Source organism: Dama dama, chromosome 22 (assembly GCF_033118175.1).
Source record: "Dama dama isolate Ldn47 chromosome 22, ASM3311817v1, whole genome shotgun sequence".
Classification (NCBI taxonomy): domain Eukaryota; kingdom Metazoa; phylum Chordata; class Mammalia; order Artiodactyla; family Cervidae; genus Dama; species Dama dama.
In genome coordinates this window covers 6,054,031-6,070,406 of record NC_083702.1, presented here as the reverse complement: position 1 = coordinate 6,070,406, position 16,376 = coordinate 6,054,031, and the positions used below count along the sequence as shown (strand labels likewise).

The following is a 16,376-nucleotide window of genomic DNA, read 5'->3' as shown; positions in this document are numbered from 1 at the left end:
GTGATGATGGTGATGGTGATGGCGATGATGGTGACTTTGTAGATGCTAAAGGGCTGTATTAATTTGGGGATCTTATAATGACTTAGGCCTAAGAGCTGATTCTTAGTTGGGATACTTTCATTGTCAATGAAAACCCAGTTCAAATGGCTTTCTATTGGCCCATGTAACTGAGAAGTGCAGAGGTGTGGTGGGTGTCAGATGCAGTTTGATCCAGCTGCTTCCCTGGACCATGTGTTCCAGCCATCTCCCTTTAGGACAGATTAATAGGTGCCGACAGCTCCCAAGATAAGAAACTCACTGGTTGATATAACAGCGTTCCTTTATCTCATCACTGGAGGAAACTCTGGAGTTGCCTCCAACTGGAAGGATCAAGGTCCCATGCTCACCATTGAACCCATTGATGGGGAATGACTTGCATTGATCTGTCTAGGACTGGGATGGGCAACTGGTTGGAATTCTGTTCATTGGCCTCTGTCCACCTGGCCCTGACCTTGATGTTGAGGGTGGACTCAGCACTGTGGAGCCCCTGCTGGGAGCTTCGGGGTGGAGACAGGAACAAGCATTCCCATCTGGGACCCTGTCTGTGGCCCCAAATATGGGAAGGATGATGGATGAGCATTTTCCCACCACAGGGACAGGTGAGAGTATTCTTCTCTGGATGTCCTTAGAAGGGCTTAGAGCAAGAGAGGTCTTTGGCAGAAGCTGGTTTTTTTTTTTTTTTTTTCAACTTTCATTTTAAAAACATTACATGAATATATGGTTGACCCAAAATCTTGTTTGTTTTTTTGCATAACATATTATGCCAGCCCAATAATATTGTTTATCATAGAAAAAAGATTTTTTTAGTAGTGAAGCAAGGGGGAAAAGGTGCACCCGGGGGCTTTCCTAGTTTTCCAGTGGTTAAGAGTCTGAGCTTCCTCTGCAGGGGGCATGTGTTCGATCCCTAGTTTGCGAACTAAGATCCTGAGTGAGACGCAGTCAAAAAGAAAACAACAGACTGGTCTTTACCTGGGCAAGGGTCTAGGTGAGTTCGCACCTTGAATCCCCATCCAGGTGGATCACCTCCTGGGTGTGAGGTCCTGGGTATCTGGCTGGCCCTGATGGCCGAGTGCACTGAGGCCTGCCTCTCATCGCCCCCACTCTCGGTGGCCCCTCTGAACCCCCTGCTCTTCTCCTACAGGCAGCCCTGGTTTTATGGCTGGGGTTTTAACCTCCCGCGTGGCCAAGCACTGCTCGAGAAATGGAACCTCATTCCCGAAGGCGTGGACGTCCTGATAACCCATGGACCACCGCTGGGTAAGACTCATCTGCCCCTGCCTTGGGCCCCTGACCCTGGATGCCTGCTCATGCTGGGAGGATGCAGGGTGTGGGTGCTGGGGCCAGGGGGCACTGGGCCTGTCCAGGGGAGCTGCCGCAGGGCTCTGTTCTGAGTCGTGGTGCTGGGGCGCCAGTCACCCCACTGTCGATCTCATTTCCTGCGCACCTACTGTGTGCTGTGGGCTCCACGTGTCACCTCCTGGACTGCTCACAGCCAGGTGGCGAGGTCAGACTCAGCTGCCCCTTTCACACATGTGGCACCGTGGAGCTCAGGGGGCCAGAGACCTGAGTCCTGGGGGCTGAGTACCACAAGGTCACTCTCACCAGGCCCCATCCTGTGCACCCCTCACCCCAGGAGACCACCCATCCCAGGGCCTGGGATTGCACTGCCTGCAGCTTTCCTCCCAGCCCCCACCGCCCCCTCTCTGGTCCAAGCTGATGTCACCACTTGTCATCCCAGGTGGGAAGGGTTGCCAGGGGAGGCCCAGCACAGCCCAAGAGTCCCTCGCTCTAATACCTGTTCTGGGAGAAGCTGCTGTTAGCACCTATGTGCGCCAGATGACCAGCCAGCACCCTTGGGTGCCTCCCCCCACCCTCACGAAATGTTCCTCATTTCCAAACAGAGGGAACCTGGAGGCCCAGGGCCCTGACATGGTCTAGGCATGACACATGGCTTGTAGTGAGGCTCTGGAGCAGGTTTCTTGTTTTCTCCCTCCCTCTCTCCCTCTCCTCCTTCCCTGCTTTCCGCCTCCCCATCCATTCCCCCACCAGCATCTTTTGGGTTCCTTCCTCACCACGTCTGTTTCACACACAACACACAACCCCTGCTCTGGGGGTTGCCTGTGTGCTCAGCCCAACGCAGTTGTTAAATGAATTGTTGAATGTGGCACAGAGAGGTTAAGTGACTTGTCCAAGGTCACAGAGCCAGCAGGTAGCAGAGCCTGGGGCTTAAACCCAAGGGTCTGCTCCAAGCCTCCTTCCCTCCCACTTCCTGCCTCTCCCCTGCTCTTCCTCCTCCTCTTGCTCCTTCTTCTCTCTCTCTCGTCTCTAAGTCAGGTCCACTGCAGCCGGTGTGATTCTTTGAGTGGCAGGATCCATCTTCCCCTCCCCAGCAGTTGTAGAAACCTGTTTCTCCCACCCAAGCAGAGAAGGGGCTGAGCTGAGCCCTCGTTGTCCGCTTGGAGTAATCAATTACTCTTCGTTTGTGTAGCCATGTGAGGCTAATAAGCCGCCACCATATGGGCGGCTCCGGGACGCTGGCCGTGCGAGCAGACCCAGATGCGGGCACGTGCGTGAGGCTGCAGTGGATGAAGAGGGCGTTTTCCTGATTTTGTGATGCTTGTTTAGAAAGTTTCCAACCTGGAAATTCTGCTCCCGGACTCCTCCCTGCTACCGGCTCACCTTGGGCCTCACCTGTCCCTCTCAGGCCTCAGTTGGCTTCTCTGTGCAATGGGCGGATGCCAGCCTTGAGGCCACTTTGAGCATGGATGGTCTGGAGGCTCTCAGCTCTGGAGCCGTCTTCCCTACCCCGCCCCACCCCGTGCTGCCTGGCGCGCTCGGGCTGGTATAAGTGTGTTCTCCGTGTGGCCCTGCGGGAGCAGCAGGGACAGGGGGAGGGGGGGAAGGCCGCAAGGCCCCAGGAGGTGCATGCAGGAGCCGGGCTTTCCTCCCCAAGGCTGGGGAGGGCAGGGTGGGTCCAGGACTGCCCTGTCTCTGCGACTGCAGAGCTGTGACCTGGCCTGCCTGGGCCCCATCACTGCCGTCCCTCTCTCTCCCCTGCCAGGCTTTCTGGACTGGGTCCCCAAGAAGATGCAGCGGGTGGGCTGCGTGGAGCTGCTCAACACGGTGCAGAGGCGCGTCCAGCCGCGGCTGCATGTCTTCGGCCACATCCACGAAGGTCAGCGAGGGCGGGTGCCGCACACGTGGTTGTTGTTATTGTTCAGTTGCTCAGTCATGTCCGACTCTTTGCGACCCCATGGACTGCAGCACGCCAGGCCTCCCTGTCCTTCACTTAGCTCCTGGAGTTTGCTCAAAGTCACGTCCATCGAGTTGTTGATGCCATCCAACCATCTCATCATCCGTCACCCCCTTCTCCTCCTGCCCTCAATCTGTCCCAGCATCAGGGTCTTTTCTAATGAATCGGCTCTTCCCATCACATGTCCAAAGTAGTGGAGCTTCAGCTTCAGCATCAGTCCTTTCAATGAGTATTCAGGGTTGATTTCCTTTAGGATGGACTGGTTTGATCACACGCTGGTGGGGGAGGGGCACCTCACTGGCTTATCAGAGGGACCCTCTTGGCTCCCTTGAACCTGGTCACCTCCTCCCTGGCCAGCGGGAAATAGCCCACCTCCTACATACACGTTGTATCTACATACACCTATCTACATGCTGGCTGTCAGTTACCCATTGCTAAAGTGTTTCATCATAGGAAGATGAGGGCAAAATCTGGCAAGACTCAGGGGTAAGTTTTACTACCTAGAGCCCTGCAACTCTGCCGTGCCTCTAGCCTGTGAAGTCTTCAGAGATGGCGGGGGGCTTTTTGAAGGAGGGGACATTTGGATGTGACCTAGAGAAGGATTGCCTTTGGGGGTACACTGTGAGCTGAGTACAGGGCTGGAAGCCTGTCTTCCTGTTCACATCTCTATGGCCTGGCATACAGCAGGTGCTTAATGAATGTGGAGGGCTGCCTGCCTACCCGAGGGGCTCTAGTGGCACCTCCCCTCCCAGTGCCCCCACCCAAGACAGACATGAGGTTCCGCCTTCTGTCCTGGGGGCAGGACCACTTGCTGTGTCCCCGTGGCTGGAGTTGGAGGGGGGTGTCCATATCATCTCGGGCAGTGGGCAGGGTGGCTGTGAAGGTGACTGGTGATGTCAGCTGCAGTCCTGACTGCCACTCTGTCCCCACCCTGGCCTGTCACTGCCCAGGGCTCACCTCATTAGACCTCAGCCTTCTTCACTGGAGCCTGATCGTACCAGTTGGACAGCTCCCTCCTTTGGCTCCTTTTGAACCTTTATCCCACCTGTCTAAGGCCTCTTGGTCCCACCATACCCTGCCATGAAGCACATGGGCTCCCATGGGGCAGGGGAAACCACTGTGTTTTCCCCCAGGATTGTCCCTGGCCTCTTGAACCTCTGTCTGCGTTGGGCTGGGGGCTCCTGGGCCTCATGTTTGTCTGGTTCACATCAGGTCACTCTCCAGCTCAGAAACCAGCAAGACTCAGACCCTTCCATCTGCATCATGCTGTCAGGGGTGGGAGTGATCAGACCTCCGAGACCCCGAGGAGCTCACAGACTTCTGGGCAGCAGATGAACCATCAAAGGCGGGACCTGAAAGGTCATGGGAGAGGTGGATGGTGCATGTGCTGCAGGATAATAATAACGCCTGTTGTTTTCTGTAGCCCTACTGTGGGCATGTAACACCATCGTCTGATCCAGACCACCCCCCCTGCGTGATTGTACAAGCAAAATGCAGGCTCCAAAGAACTCGTAACCTGCGCAGAGGAGGGGAAGTGTCCCTTTTGGTTTGGAGGTGATCTGAGCTGAAGGTTGAAGAGGATTCTGGCAAGTAGATGTGGTGGGAAGACGGTATGATGAGGACAGAGATGAGGAGAAGAAAAGTACGTGATGGTGGTGGTGATGGTGACAGTGATGGTGATGGAGAGGATGATGACGGTTCTGATGACAGTGATGGTGATGGAGATGATGACGGTGGTGGTTGTGATATTGAGAGTGATGATGGTAGTAGTGATAATAGAAGTGTAGATGATGGTGATGGTGATGGTGAAGATGTCAATGATGATGGCTCAACATGCAGTTTCCAGGCACTGGGCTGAACACGTGGATTATTATCTCATTTGCTGCCCACAGCAGGTCAGGAGGCGTGTCTAGCCTTGCTAGTTTCCATAGCTTGCCCCAGACAATTTTAGCCCTCTGTGGCTAAGTGCCCTCTGACACCCACACCCACCAGACCACCCTCAACTGCTCCTCTCAGCCCTGACCACTGTATGCTTACTGTCTAGGGTACGGAGTCATGGCAGATGGGACGACTACCTATGTGAATGCCTCTGTGTGCACCGTGAACTACCAGCCCGTGAATCCACCCATAGTCATCGACCTCCCCACCCCCCGGAACTCTTGACTGCCCCTGCCGCCCCAGCCCTTCCCACCGCATCAGCTCCATACACCTGGCCGAGAGCACGGACCCCCAGCCGCCCTTCCTTCCCTGCACACAGCCTATCCAGCTCTGGGGACCAGCCCAGGCGACGGGCTGAGGCCTCGGAATGAAGAAAATCACCCCTGACTCTGTCCCTGGAGTCGGGACCCCGCAGGGCTATTGGGGGATCTGCACTCATCGCTGATTTCTGCGTGTCCCTTCCGTGTGTTCCTTGTTAAAGGACCTACTATGCTCGCGGCTGTGTCCTGCTTGGGACGTGACAGAGTCTTCATCTTCTCAGTTGGACGCCCTCGTGGGTTTGGGAAGCTGCTGCTCTTGGAAGGATTCTGAAGTTCTGGCGCAAAATCTCCCTCTCGCTGAGGGTCTGAGTGGCTGCACGCCTCAGGGTTGGGGAGGGTGGGTGGGGCTTGTCACAGCCTGAGTGCAGGCAGCCCTTCGGCTTCTCCCAGGCCTCCAAGAGAGCAATCAGGGACGTCTCAGGAATCGGGTTGCACCTGGCCAGGCCACCCAGCCTTCGGCTTCATGCCGTCCCGTGTTTTCTTCCTGTGGGCATTTTTGCTGATGTGAGCAATGGCCTGAGCATCCTGGACACCCGCTCGGAGCCTGGACTTGGTGGGGTGGAGGGGGGTTGGTTCTGTAGAATGAGCTTGTTGAGGACCCAGGACTGGGCTGGAGGGTCCCCACGTGTTGGACGCCCCTGGTCCCCTGGGGTGTGCCAAGCTGCAGAACCCAGCAACCGGGGGGTCCATGGGCCGAGGCATCCCTGCCCCCTATGTGCGCCTGTGGGGACGTGGACACACACTCACACACACGCGCGCCCCTCTTAACCCAGTGAAGTGAACTCCGTGGTTCCCACTGCTGTCCTCAAATGTGTTCTGGCTCCCGGTGGGGTTTCCCTCGCCCCTCGGGTTCTGTCTCTCCGGCCCTTGTCTGAGAAGGCTGAATGGTTCACAGCTGTGGTACTGGGTACCAGTTGCCCCCTAATGGGAACATGGCCCAGAGTCAGAGCCGGGACTGGACTCCCGCAGTTCCACCAGGGGGATTTCAAGGACTGTGGCGTTGGGCTGAGACTCTCTGATGGACAGAGAACAAACCGGGCCTGCTTGGGGTGAGGCCGGCGACGCAGAATTGGCACAGGCAGCATTAGATTCTTTATTTAAAATTTAGGTATTTTGTTATCATAGATTTTTTCCCCCCTGCTTTAATTTTGGTTTTTAAAACTACCGCATTAAAATAGTGTCATTGATCTTGATCACCAAGTTTTTTGGTGCCCCCTTCAATTGTGTGTCAGAGAGGAGGGCTCTGCCTGCCTCCTCTTCATCCCAGGCCTGGGAACCAGCATTTAATGAGCCCTTTGCAGATGTGATCTCATTTCCAGCACTCCTGGAAGGTGGGTACTACTGGCCCTGTTTTAGAGATGAAGCGATTGAGATCAGAGAGGTTAGGTAACTAGCCTGAGGGTGCACAGCTCAAACGAGGCAGAGGCAGGATTTGAACCTTGATCTCTGGCTTCACAGCCCCCTGCTCTGCCAGCACCCAAAGCTCTGCCCCTACAAGGCGATTCAGGACTCAAAGCTCTTTTTCTTTAAGGATCCTGTTCGGCACCTGTCAGGTTCGTTTTTCACGGAAAGCCCCTGGAGCGCTGGAGGACTCGAGATCCCAGGATCCCAGGAGACCATGGTTGCTTCCCTGCATGAGTGGGGCTCCCATGGGGCGAGGGGCCCATCTGGGGAGCCCAGGAGCAGCAGCATGCTGGCCGGGGCCAGCTTTGCTCTGCGGTGTGCGGGGCTTCAGGAGTCCCGTTCAACCCACGTGGTTCCTGGTAGCCGGGGATGTTTACAGGGTCTCTGGGGGCACCTCAGATGCACAGCGCGTGTGTGCTTAAATGGGTGGCGAAGACTCCAGACTCTTTCGATCGCCTCTACTGAATTTCTATGAGGACCAAGAACTATAAACTTAAAAAAAAAAATCTTTTTCCTAAGGTGTCTTCAGAATATGGTGTATTTTTATGTGGAAAATAAAAGTTATGAAGGCAGCTGTTACTTTAAAAGAAAAATTCATTAAAAGTCCTTGAGGTATGAAAGATGATGGCGTGCTCCTCAATCATTTCGGCATAACTTGATTGTGGCTGTAATTTTTTTTTGTCAAGCATGTCAGACAATAAAGTCTTTGTAAAAAGAAAGAGAAGTCCGCCTGGTGTCTCTTCCTCTGTCTCTGGGTGTTGTGTGGGGCCTGTAGGGGAGGAGAGGCGTCCTCCCGGCCGAGTCCTGGGCTAAGTTCAGAGGCCGAAGACCTTCTGTGTGCCAGCGACTGACATCCTTCTGCTGGCTCCGGCTTCCCTCAGAGGTGGTTTGCACATGCACTTCTGTGCCCCATCATGTTCACATAGCTTGAACACCTGGTCCCCCCCCACCCCAGACAGTCCCTCAAGGTGGCCTTAGCTTTGGCCTCTTCCAGGAAGCGGCAAGTTCTAATCCAGCCCTTGTCAAACTCAGGGTCCAGGTGTTGCCCAAGAGAAGCTCAGGCAGATATAATGGCTACAGTTCCAAAGCTCCCTGTGCTGTAGAAGTTCTGCCATTTTCATCTGCCCATCCATCCGTCCATCCATCCATCCATCTCACCACCATCCATTTATCCATCCATCCATCCATCCAACTACCATCTATCTATCCATCCATACATCCAACAACCACCCATCTATCCATCCATCCATCTAATTTCCATCTATCTATCCATCCATCCATCCAACCACCATTCATCTATCTATCCATCCATCCAACCACCATCCGTCTATTCTTCCATCCAACCACCATTCATCTGTCCATCCATCCAGTCCAACTACTGTCCATCCATCTACTCACCCACCCATCAGTCCATCCACCCTGCAAACATTCACTCAGCACCTCTCTTGGACCTGACTTGCAGTAGGGACATGGCAGCAAAGGATCTAAGAGATAGGGTTGATGAAGGATGGGTGTGGGGAGCCAGAGATGATATAATGGGTATTGGCTGCCCGTCATGGAGAGGTAACACGGAGTAGGAAGAACAGGTTTGAGGAGCGGATGCTGAATTCTGTTTGGGACTCAGGGGCTGGAGGTGCCTTTGGGAGATGTAGGGGGAGGTGTCCTGTGGCTGGGGGTGGGGTGTGATAAATGGACCCAGAGGGGAGGAACCTCTCTGGAGACCTTCATTTGTGGGTCAGAACCAAAGCCGTGGGGTTGGGGAGCAGGCTGGGGGGTAGCCCAGATGGCATCAGCCCGCCGTGACCCTCTCCTGTCCTTAGACTGGCCCACCTGTAACCTGCCCTTCCAGAGGGCTCCCTCCACCAGAGCCTCAGACGTGGCTACAGTGCCAGGTCCTGGGCCTTGGGTCCCCACCCGTAGGTTGGGGGGAGGAGCTGCTCCATTCGAGGCACTCCTGTGTGCTCACTGTGTCCTGGAGCAGGGCTCCCGGGCGGGGGCAGGGCCCGCTGGGGCTGCCGTCAGTCCTGGTTGCGCTGTCTCACTGCAGCTGCTGCCTTAGTGCCCGGTACCCGCTCTGCTGGGGAAGCTTCCAGGTGGCGCAGTGGTAAAAAAAAAAAAAATCCGCATGCAAATGCAGGAGATGAAAGAGATGCCGACTTGATCCCTGGGTTGGGACGATTTCCTGGGGGAGGAATGGGCAACCCACTCCAGTACTCTTGCCTGGAAAATCCCATGGACGGAGGAGCCTGGCGGGCTACAGTCCGTGGGGTCGCAGAGAGTTGGACATGACTGAGCACAAGCACCCGCTCTGCTGAGATGTGGCAGCTGCTGGGTTCTGAGCCCGGTGCTCCTGCTGCCTTCAGTGTAGACGAGGCGGGGGTGGGGTGGGGCGAGGGGCTGATGCCATCATGAGCTGCCCCCCCATGCTCTGACTTGGGCAGGTTTACTCAGCGGTGGAGCGGGGTCCACAGCAAAGAGAGCTTAGCACGCTGGGCTCACTCTCACTGCCAGCCGCCTCCAACACAGGATGGGGTCCCCGCCGATGCTCCTACTGTCCCTGGGAGTCCAGGGGGGCAAGCCCAGTGAGCTGCGGCCCTTCCCTCTGCCTCTGTCCTTATGGGAGCTCACACTCAGGAAGCCCAGCCCCCAGCCGCCTTTTCTTGCAATTTGGCTTCCATGGAGCTGATTCTTGAACATCCTGTCTGAGCCACAAGGGAAGCCCCCTTCAGCCTCCACCAGGAGCAAATTCTCAGGCCTTTTTCTTCCAGGGGACTCCTGCCCCAGCCCCCTGGATAAACTAGTAGAGATGACAAGCTCTGCAGACCCAGGTTTAACCCAAGACTCTCTCCTAACGTCACCCACAGCTCCCATCTGGGAGTCTTGTTGCAGAAGATCCTGGACACTCCACAGGGTCCTCAGTCCCACCCTCCCTTGAAGGACCAGACTGCAAAGTCCTCCAGGATATGGAAAACAGGCCCTGCTGTCTGGATGCTTGAGGGGTACTTTGGAAGGCTCCTCTGATCCGGAAAGAAGCTGAACCCTTCAGCTGTCTCATGCTTGGGGCCCAGTGAATGGCAGACAGGGTCAGGCTTGGTGGCCTGGAGGAAGATCAAATCCAGTGTGTAGGGGCGATCAGGGAAGGCTTCTTGGAAGAAGGAGCCTGGTTGGGCCCTGAACAGGAAATGATTTCCCCACTTTAAAAAACTTTTTAATTTTGAAATAATTTTAGATTTACAGAAGAGTTGTAAAAATGGTACAGAGAATCCCCACAGCTTGCCCTGATGTTAACATCTTACATAACCAGGGTCCATTTATCAAAACTAAGAGATTAGCACGGTGTAAGGCTATTAGACCTTTCTTTGGGTCTTTCTGAATAAAGTCCCATCCATGAGTCTTCGTGGTATTTAGGCATTATGTCTCCGTAGCCCTCTGTGGGTTGGTGACAGTTTCTCAGCCTTTCCTCCATTTTCATGACCTTGAAAATTTTGAGGACTGTCTGAGTATTTTGTAGACTGTCCCTCCAGTTGAGTTTGTCTGACGATTTCTCAGGATTTGCCTGGAGTTATGTGTTAGGAGAAGAGTGCGGAGGTGATGTGTACTTCTCAAGGCATTATATCTGGGGTTACGTGAGACCAAGGTGACTTACCACATGCTTGTTAATCTTTTTTTTTTAAGTATTTGTTTTTTTTTTTTCACTTGTTTTTCATTTGTTTATTTGTTTATTTATTTTTCACTGCCCTGGGTCTTCCTTTCTGTGCGTGGACTTTCTCTAGCTGTGGCGAGCAGGCTTCTCATTGTGGTGACTTCTTTTGTTATGGAGCAGGGGCTCTAGACTCTCAGGCTCAGTAGTTGTGGTCCATGGACTTAGTTGCTCTGGGGCATGTGGAATCTTCCCGGATCAGGGATCTAACCCATGCCCCCTGCACTGGCTGGCGGATTCTTACCTGCTTCGCCTCCAGGGATGTTCACGGGGTTGTTAATCTTGATCACAAGGTTACAAGATATCTGCTGGGTTTCTCCACTGCAAAGATGCTAGTTCTGCTTTTCCATACTCGGTCTGTTAGAAACAGTCACTAGACCAGCTCACTCTCAAGGAGAGGGGAATGAGGCATCCAAGAACGGGGACATAGGATATAATCGCCACACTGACTTACACCTAGTTGGAGGAGCCATCTCCAGGCTATGTGACCCGCCTAATGTTTTTTCCCACTGATTTTAGCATCCTTCCATGGGTCTTGCCTGGAGCAGTGGTTACTGCGGTATTCTCATGGTGATTTTCTGTTTCTTCTTCCCTCCTACATATATTATTTGAAATTCTTCTGTAAGGAAGATTTGCCCCTTCTCTGCCATTTACTTATTTGTATCAGCATGGATAATCTTCAGGTTAGAACCTAATGTTGTCATTTATTTTGTTGCTCAAACTGTTCTAACTTTGACCATTTGGGAGTTCTTTCAAATTGGTTCCTGTGTTCTTTTGACATATTCCTTTTGTTTGTCTGTTTCACTTCCTTGCTTTGGAGCAGGCTCATCTTGTATTTCCCTTGCCCCAGGGCATTCACTGTTCTTCCTTCAAGTTCTGGCTCTTTTTATTTAGAAATTCAGATCTGGAGGGGTAGATGGACTAGTTGCTATTGGGGTATGACTATTTCTAGACCCTCTTAGTGGACAGAGCTAGGAAATATTTTTAGAATACTAATCCATGTAAGGGGCTTCCCTGGTAGCTCAGACAGTAAAGAGCCCACCTGCAATGCAGGAGATGTGGGTTCAACCCCTTGAGGAGGAAATGACAACCCACACCAGTTTTCTTGCCTGGAGAATCCCTTGGACGGAGGAGCCTGGCCAGCTGCAGTCCATGGGGTTACAAAAAAGTCAGACACAACTGATCACCACCACCACCAACAGTGAAGTTCACTCTCTGTAACGTACAGTTCTGGGGGTTTTAACAAATGCTTCGAGTTATATATCCATGACCCTGGTACTATAGGAAGCAGTCCCATCACCTAAAAGGTTCTTTTATTTGGCCCTTTTTAAATCACACTGTTTTCCAAAAGGGCTTCCCTGGTGGCAGAGCTGGTAAAGAATCCACCTGCGATGAGGGAGACCTGGGTTCGATCCCTGAGTTGGGAAGATCCCCTGGAGAAGGGAATGCTTTTGTAATCCCATCAGCAATAGTGAATATTTCCTGTTAGCCCACATCCTCAACAGAATTTGGTATTTAAAAATTTTAACTATTTGAGTAGGTGTGTTACATCTCATTGTGGTTTGGACTTCCACTTTTAGATGACTGATGATGCTGAACATTTTTCATATGTTTATTTGCCATATTTCTTTTGTGAAACGTATGCTCAGATCTTTCGTGCCCTTCTTAAAAATTAGATTGTCTGTCTTCTTGTGTCTGAATTTTGAAGTTCTTTAGGCACTGGACTCAGGTCCTTAAATGAAGACATGATTTGCATATCTTCGGGTCTGTAGGTTGTCTTTTTGTTCTTTTAACGGTTTCTCAGGGCAAAAGTTTTTCATTTTCATTAAGTCCAATTTACCAGTTTTTCCTATTATAGATTGTGCTTTTGGTGTAGCCCATTGATAAACCCCAGGTCATGCAGATTCTCTGAGGTTTTCTGGTAGAAATTTTATAGTTTAACGTTTTATATTTGGGTCTACAATACATTTTGAATTGCTCTCTGTGTCCGGTGTGAGGTACGTGACAAATTTCATATTTTTTCAAATGAACGCTATTTTCCCATTTAATTTCCTTTGCACATTTGTCAAAAGTCAGTTGATTACATTTGCGTGCATTTATTTCTGGACACTCTATTTTGTTCCATTGATCTATAGTGCTGTGATCTTGCCAAAATCTTATTTTCTTGATTACTATGATTTTATGGCTAAATTTGAAGTTGGGTGGTATGAATGCTTTTGCTGTTTTTCACAGAGAGCAAAAGAACTCTTGGCTTGTTTTGGCTACTCTAGTTCCTTTTTTATTTAAAAAAAAATAAGAAAGGGATTCCTTTACTTTTCACATATACATATGTATGCATGGAGAAGGTAATGGCAACTGCTGTATTCTTGCCTGGAAAATCCCATGGACAGAGGAGACTAGTGGGCTACAGTTGATACGGTTGCAAAGAGCTGAACACGATTGAACACCGAGCATACATACATACATACATATAAGAATCTTTACAAAATTGTGTTTTAATTTATAATGTTAAAAAAAATTTTTTTTAATTAAAAAAATTTGCTTGGCTGCACCAGGTCTTAGGTGCAGCATGCCAGACCAGTTCCCGAGCCAGGGATGGAGCCCAGGCCCCATCTGGTCCCCTGGCTGCGGTTCGCTAACTTCTGATACAATAGGACAGCAGTGGATACTGAGCATGCGTGCTAAGTCACTCAGTCGTGTCTGACTCTCTGTGACCCCGTGGACTGTAGCCCACCAGGCTCCTCTGTCCATGGCATTCTCCAGGTAAGAACACGAGAGTGGGTTGCCATGCCCTCCTCCAGGGGATCTTCCTGACCCAGGGATCGAACCCGTGTCTCTTGCATCTCCTGCTTTGGCAGGTGGGTTGTTTACCACTAGTGCCACCTGAGATGCCCAGGAGACACGGAGTCAGGCATCTTTACGCTTGGAGAGGAATTTGCCTTTCTTCTGTGAGGACTGGTGGGTGGGGCTCGGGTCAATCTCAGCAGAGCTTGGGCTGCACTGTCGTCTGCTCCCTCCTTGCCCCTGGGCTTCCTCTGCGGGGCCCCCTGGAGAGACTGGCTCCTGTGGCTCCTAGCTGCTTACCCTTTTATTCGGTGACTGTCAGTGTGGTGGCCGGGGAGAGGGTGGTTCTGATTCAGACTCTGGGAGCACGGGGAGCCTTTCTCCATGGCCCTGCCCTCCTGCACAGGCTTCGCCCCACCCACCCCAGGAGGCGTGCCCGCTCTGCCCCTGTCCTGCACTGGGCTCCCGCCGGTGCCCCGGGCGCGGTCTTGGTGTCCTCTTCTCTGCATGGTACGCTTTTCCGCTCCCTTCGAGGGACAGGGAGTTGCCGCTGGATTCTCCTCCAGCCCCACTACGAGGGGTGCAGGAAGGTGGCAGCTTTCTCTGGATCCTTCTGATGTCCGTGAGCTCCCGCGGCGGTTCCTGGAGGATGCCAGGTCCTTGGTGTCAGAGTCTCCTGTGTCTCCACGTCCTCAGGCTAGCCTGCATTTGGTTTTGGGCAATTTGTTGAAATGTTCCAGCTGAATCCTCTTGCTGGCTCACATGGTGTTTTGTGTCTGTCCCGCAAAAGCAAGCGCTTGGGTCTGTTATCTCCCCGGAGGCACCTGTCTGTCTCTAGACCGTAGTGGACTATGTGTTGAACCCCACTCTCGGGTGGGTTTATGGAAAGTTGTTAATCTCGTTTTGTTGGGCCTTTCTCTTGTACGGGTGGGAGTGATGCCCTCTCCAGCATCTCACAGCCCCAGACCACAGGGGCTTCTCAAACCTTGGTTGTGTCATCCTTACTCATGGCTCATTGGCCAAAACAAGTCATGTGGCTGAGTGTGGCTTCAAGGAGTGGGGAAATGGACGTTATTCAGAGACAGGGACTTCAAGGTCAAAAGCAAGGGACGTGTGGATACATGAAGGGGAGACAGGTGGGGCATTTGCTCTCATATGCGTTCTACTGGGTGTGGAGAACAGGCACTCCATTCTTTCTACACAATGGAATCCAGAGGGGCTGCTGTTCCCAGCTGGGCCAGGGTCTAGGAAGGATGCCCAGGGCTGAAGTTACCTGACCAGGATATAAGGACCCAGGGAGGAGAGGAGAGGACCATCAGAGACCACCTGGGAACATGGGGCTGCCTTCCGGAAGCGGCCCAGCTCCCAGGCTCCCCGCTTTGACTCTGAGGGCCCTGGGCGGAAACCTTCCCCTGACCTCTTGCTGCGGTTCCATCTGAGGTCCAGCTGCAGGCATGGGGCCAGGGCTCTTCGGGCTTCCGTAGACCCAGGGCTCCCCCACCAGGCCTGACCCCTTCTCTTTTGATCGTCTTTGACCTACCTTGTTGGGGGCTCTAGCAGGCAGGCGTGTGTTTGATCCATGGGGCTGGGAAAAGACCATGGATGGATGAGCCCGAGGCAAGCAGGGGTTCTCTTCATTTTGCAGATGTGGTGATGGAGGCTCAGAGAGGAGAGTTGCATACGGGCCATGGGATGAGCAGGGGCAGCTGGACACCCCGACCCTTGGTCCAGCACCGCTCTCTTGACTCAGGCTTGAAGGGTCCAGGTGTCAGAAAAGCAGTAGCTGCCCCACCTCTCCTGGGAGGTGTAGCTAACAGCCCACTCGCCTACAACCCTCTGCTCGGAAGCCCTGCTAACTCTGAGAGGAAAACCCCACTGCAGGGCTAAGCTCTTTCCATGTGTGTGTATATTGGGGGGTGGGGGATGATTGCCCATTTTACAGATGTGGAAACTGAGGCCCAGAGAGGTCAAAATGACCTGGCTGGGTGTCACAGTAGAGCTGGAACTTGAACCCAGTGTCATTGATACCACAGGTACTCTGAGAATATTTCAAGAGGGCTGGTGGCCCCGGTGTGGCCAGTTATGACCCCACTGAGTCCTGCTTCTGCATCAGGACGAGCCACTTGCCTCTTATTGAATGCACCAGAGGAAATGTCCAGCTTAGCCTTGGGAAGTCAGGAAGGCTTCCTGTAAGAGGCGACTCTGCATTGAGTGCTAAAGGGCAAGTTGGCGTTCTCTGCGGAGCAGGTGCAGAGTGCGAGGGTGTGTGACAGGCATCTCAGAAAGGTTGAAGCTGGGCACACGGGAGGGGCCCCAAATGCTTGGGCGAGGCATCTGCTGACCTCCCCTTTTAGCAGAGCTGCCGGGGCGGAGGGCGTTTCTGCTCCACGGCACCGACTTGAGGCCACGGCCCATCCTACATCCCCCTCCCGGAACTCAGGCTGCCTGGGCACCCCTTCCCCCCTGTTGTGGGCATCTGCCTCCTCTGAGCTCCCCCAGGGCCCCCAGGTTCTCTGGGATCTTGAGGTCTCCCCAGTCCTGGCCCACCCAGACCTCCTCAGCCTGGTCCCCAATGCTCCCGACGCCAGGCTGGGCAGGACGCCAAGACCCGCCTCCTCACTCCTGTGCATCCCACAGGGCGTCCTTCCCCTCCACCGGGGCCTTGGTGTCTCCCTCTCTGCAGTGGGAGTGGAGACCCCACAGGCCGGCTGGAGTGCGGGGTGGCCAGCGGGGCTCACAGGAGGTTGGCGCTGGTCTGGCTTTCTAAGGGCCCCTGTGGTTTCCGTTTCAACATTTGACTCCTTCCCTGATCAGCCGCCTCTCTGCCCTGGGGCCTGGGTGGAGGAGGGGGTGTCCCCCCCACCCCTCCCGCCCAGAGTCACCCAGCAGGCTCTTAATGAATAAAACTGGCAGAAATGCTTTGTTTCCAAGTTTATTG

At 53.3% G+C, this 16,376-nt stretch overlaps 1 protein-coding gene across 1 annotated transcript in view; it reads left to right on the top strand.

The window, feature by feature from the left end:
* The window catches only part of MPPED1 (metallophosphoesterase domain containing 1), a 65,380-nt gene extending 59,925 nt beyond the window's left edge, over positions 1 to 5,455 (top strand). The window contains exons 4-6 of the mRNA XM_061124023.1: positions 1,181 to 1,296; positions 3,101 to 3,214; positions 5,337 to 5,455. Coding sequence (XP_060980006.1) covers positions 1,181 to 1,296; positions 3,101 to 3,214; positions 5,337 to 5,455 — 349 coding nt within the window. The remainder of the gene's footprint in view (positions 1 to 1,180; positions 1,297 to 3,100; positions 3,215 to 5,336) is intronic.
* Positions 5,456 to 16,376: the final 10,921 nt, after the last annotated feature.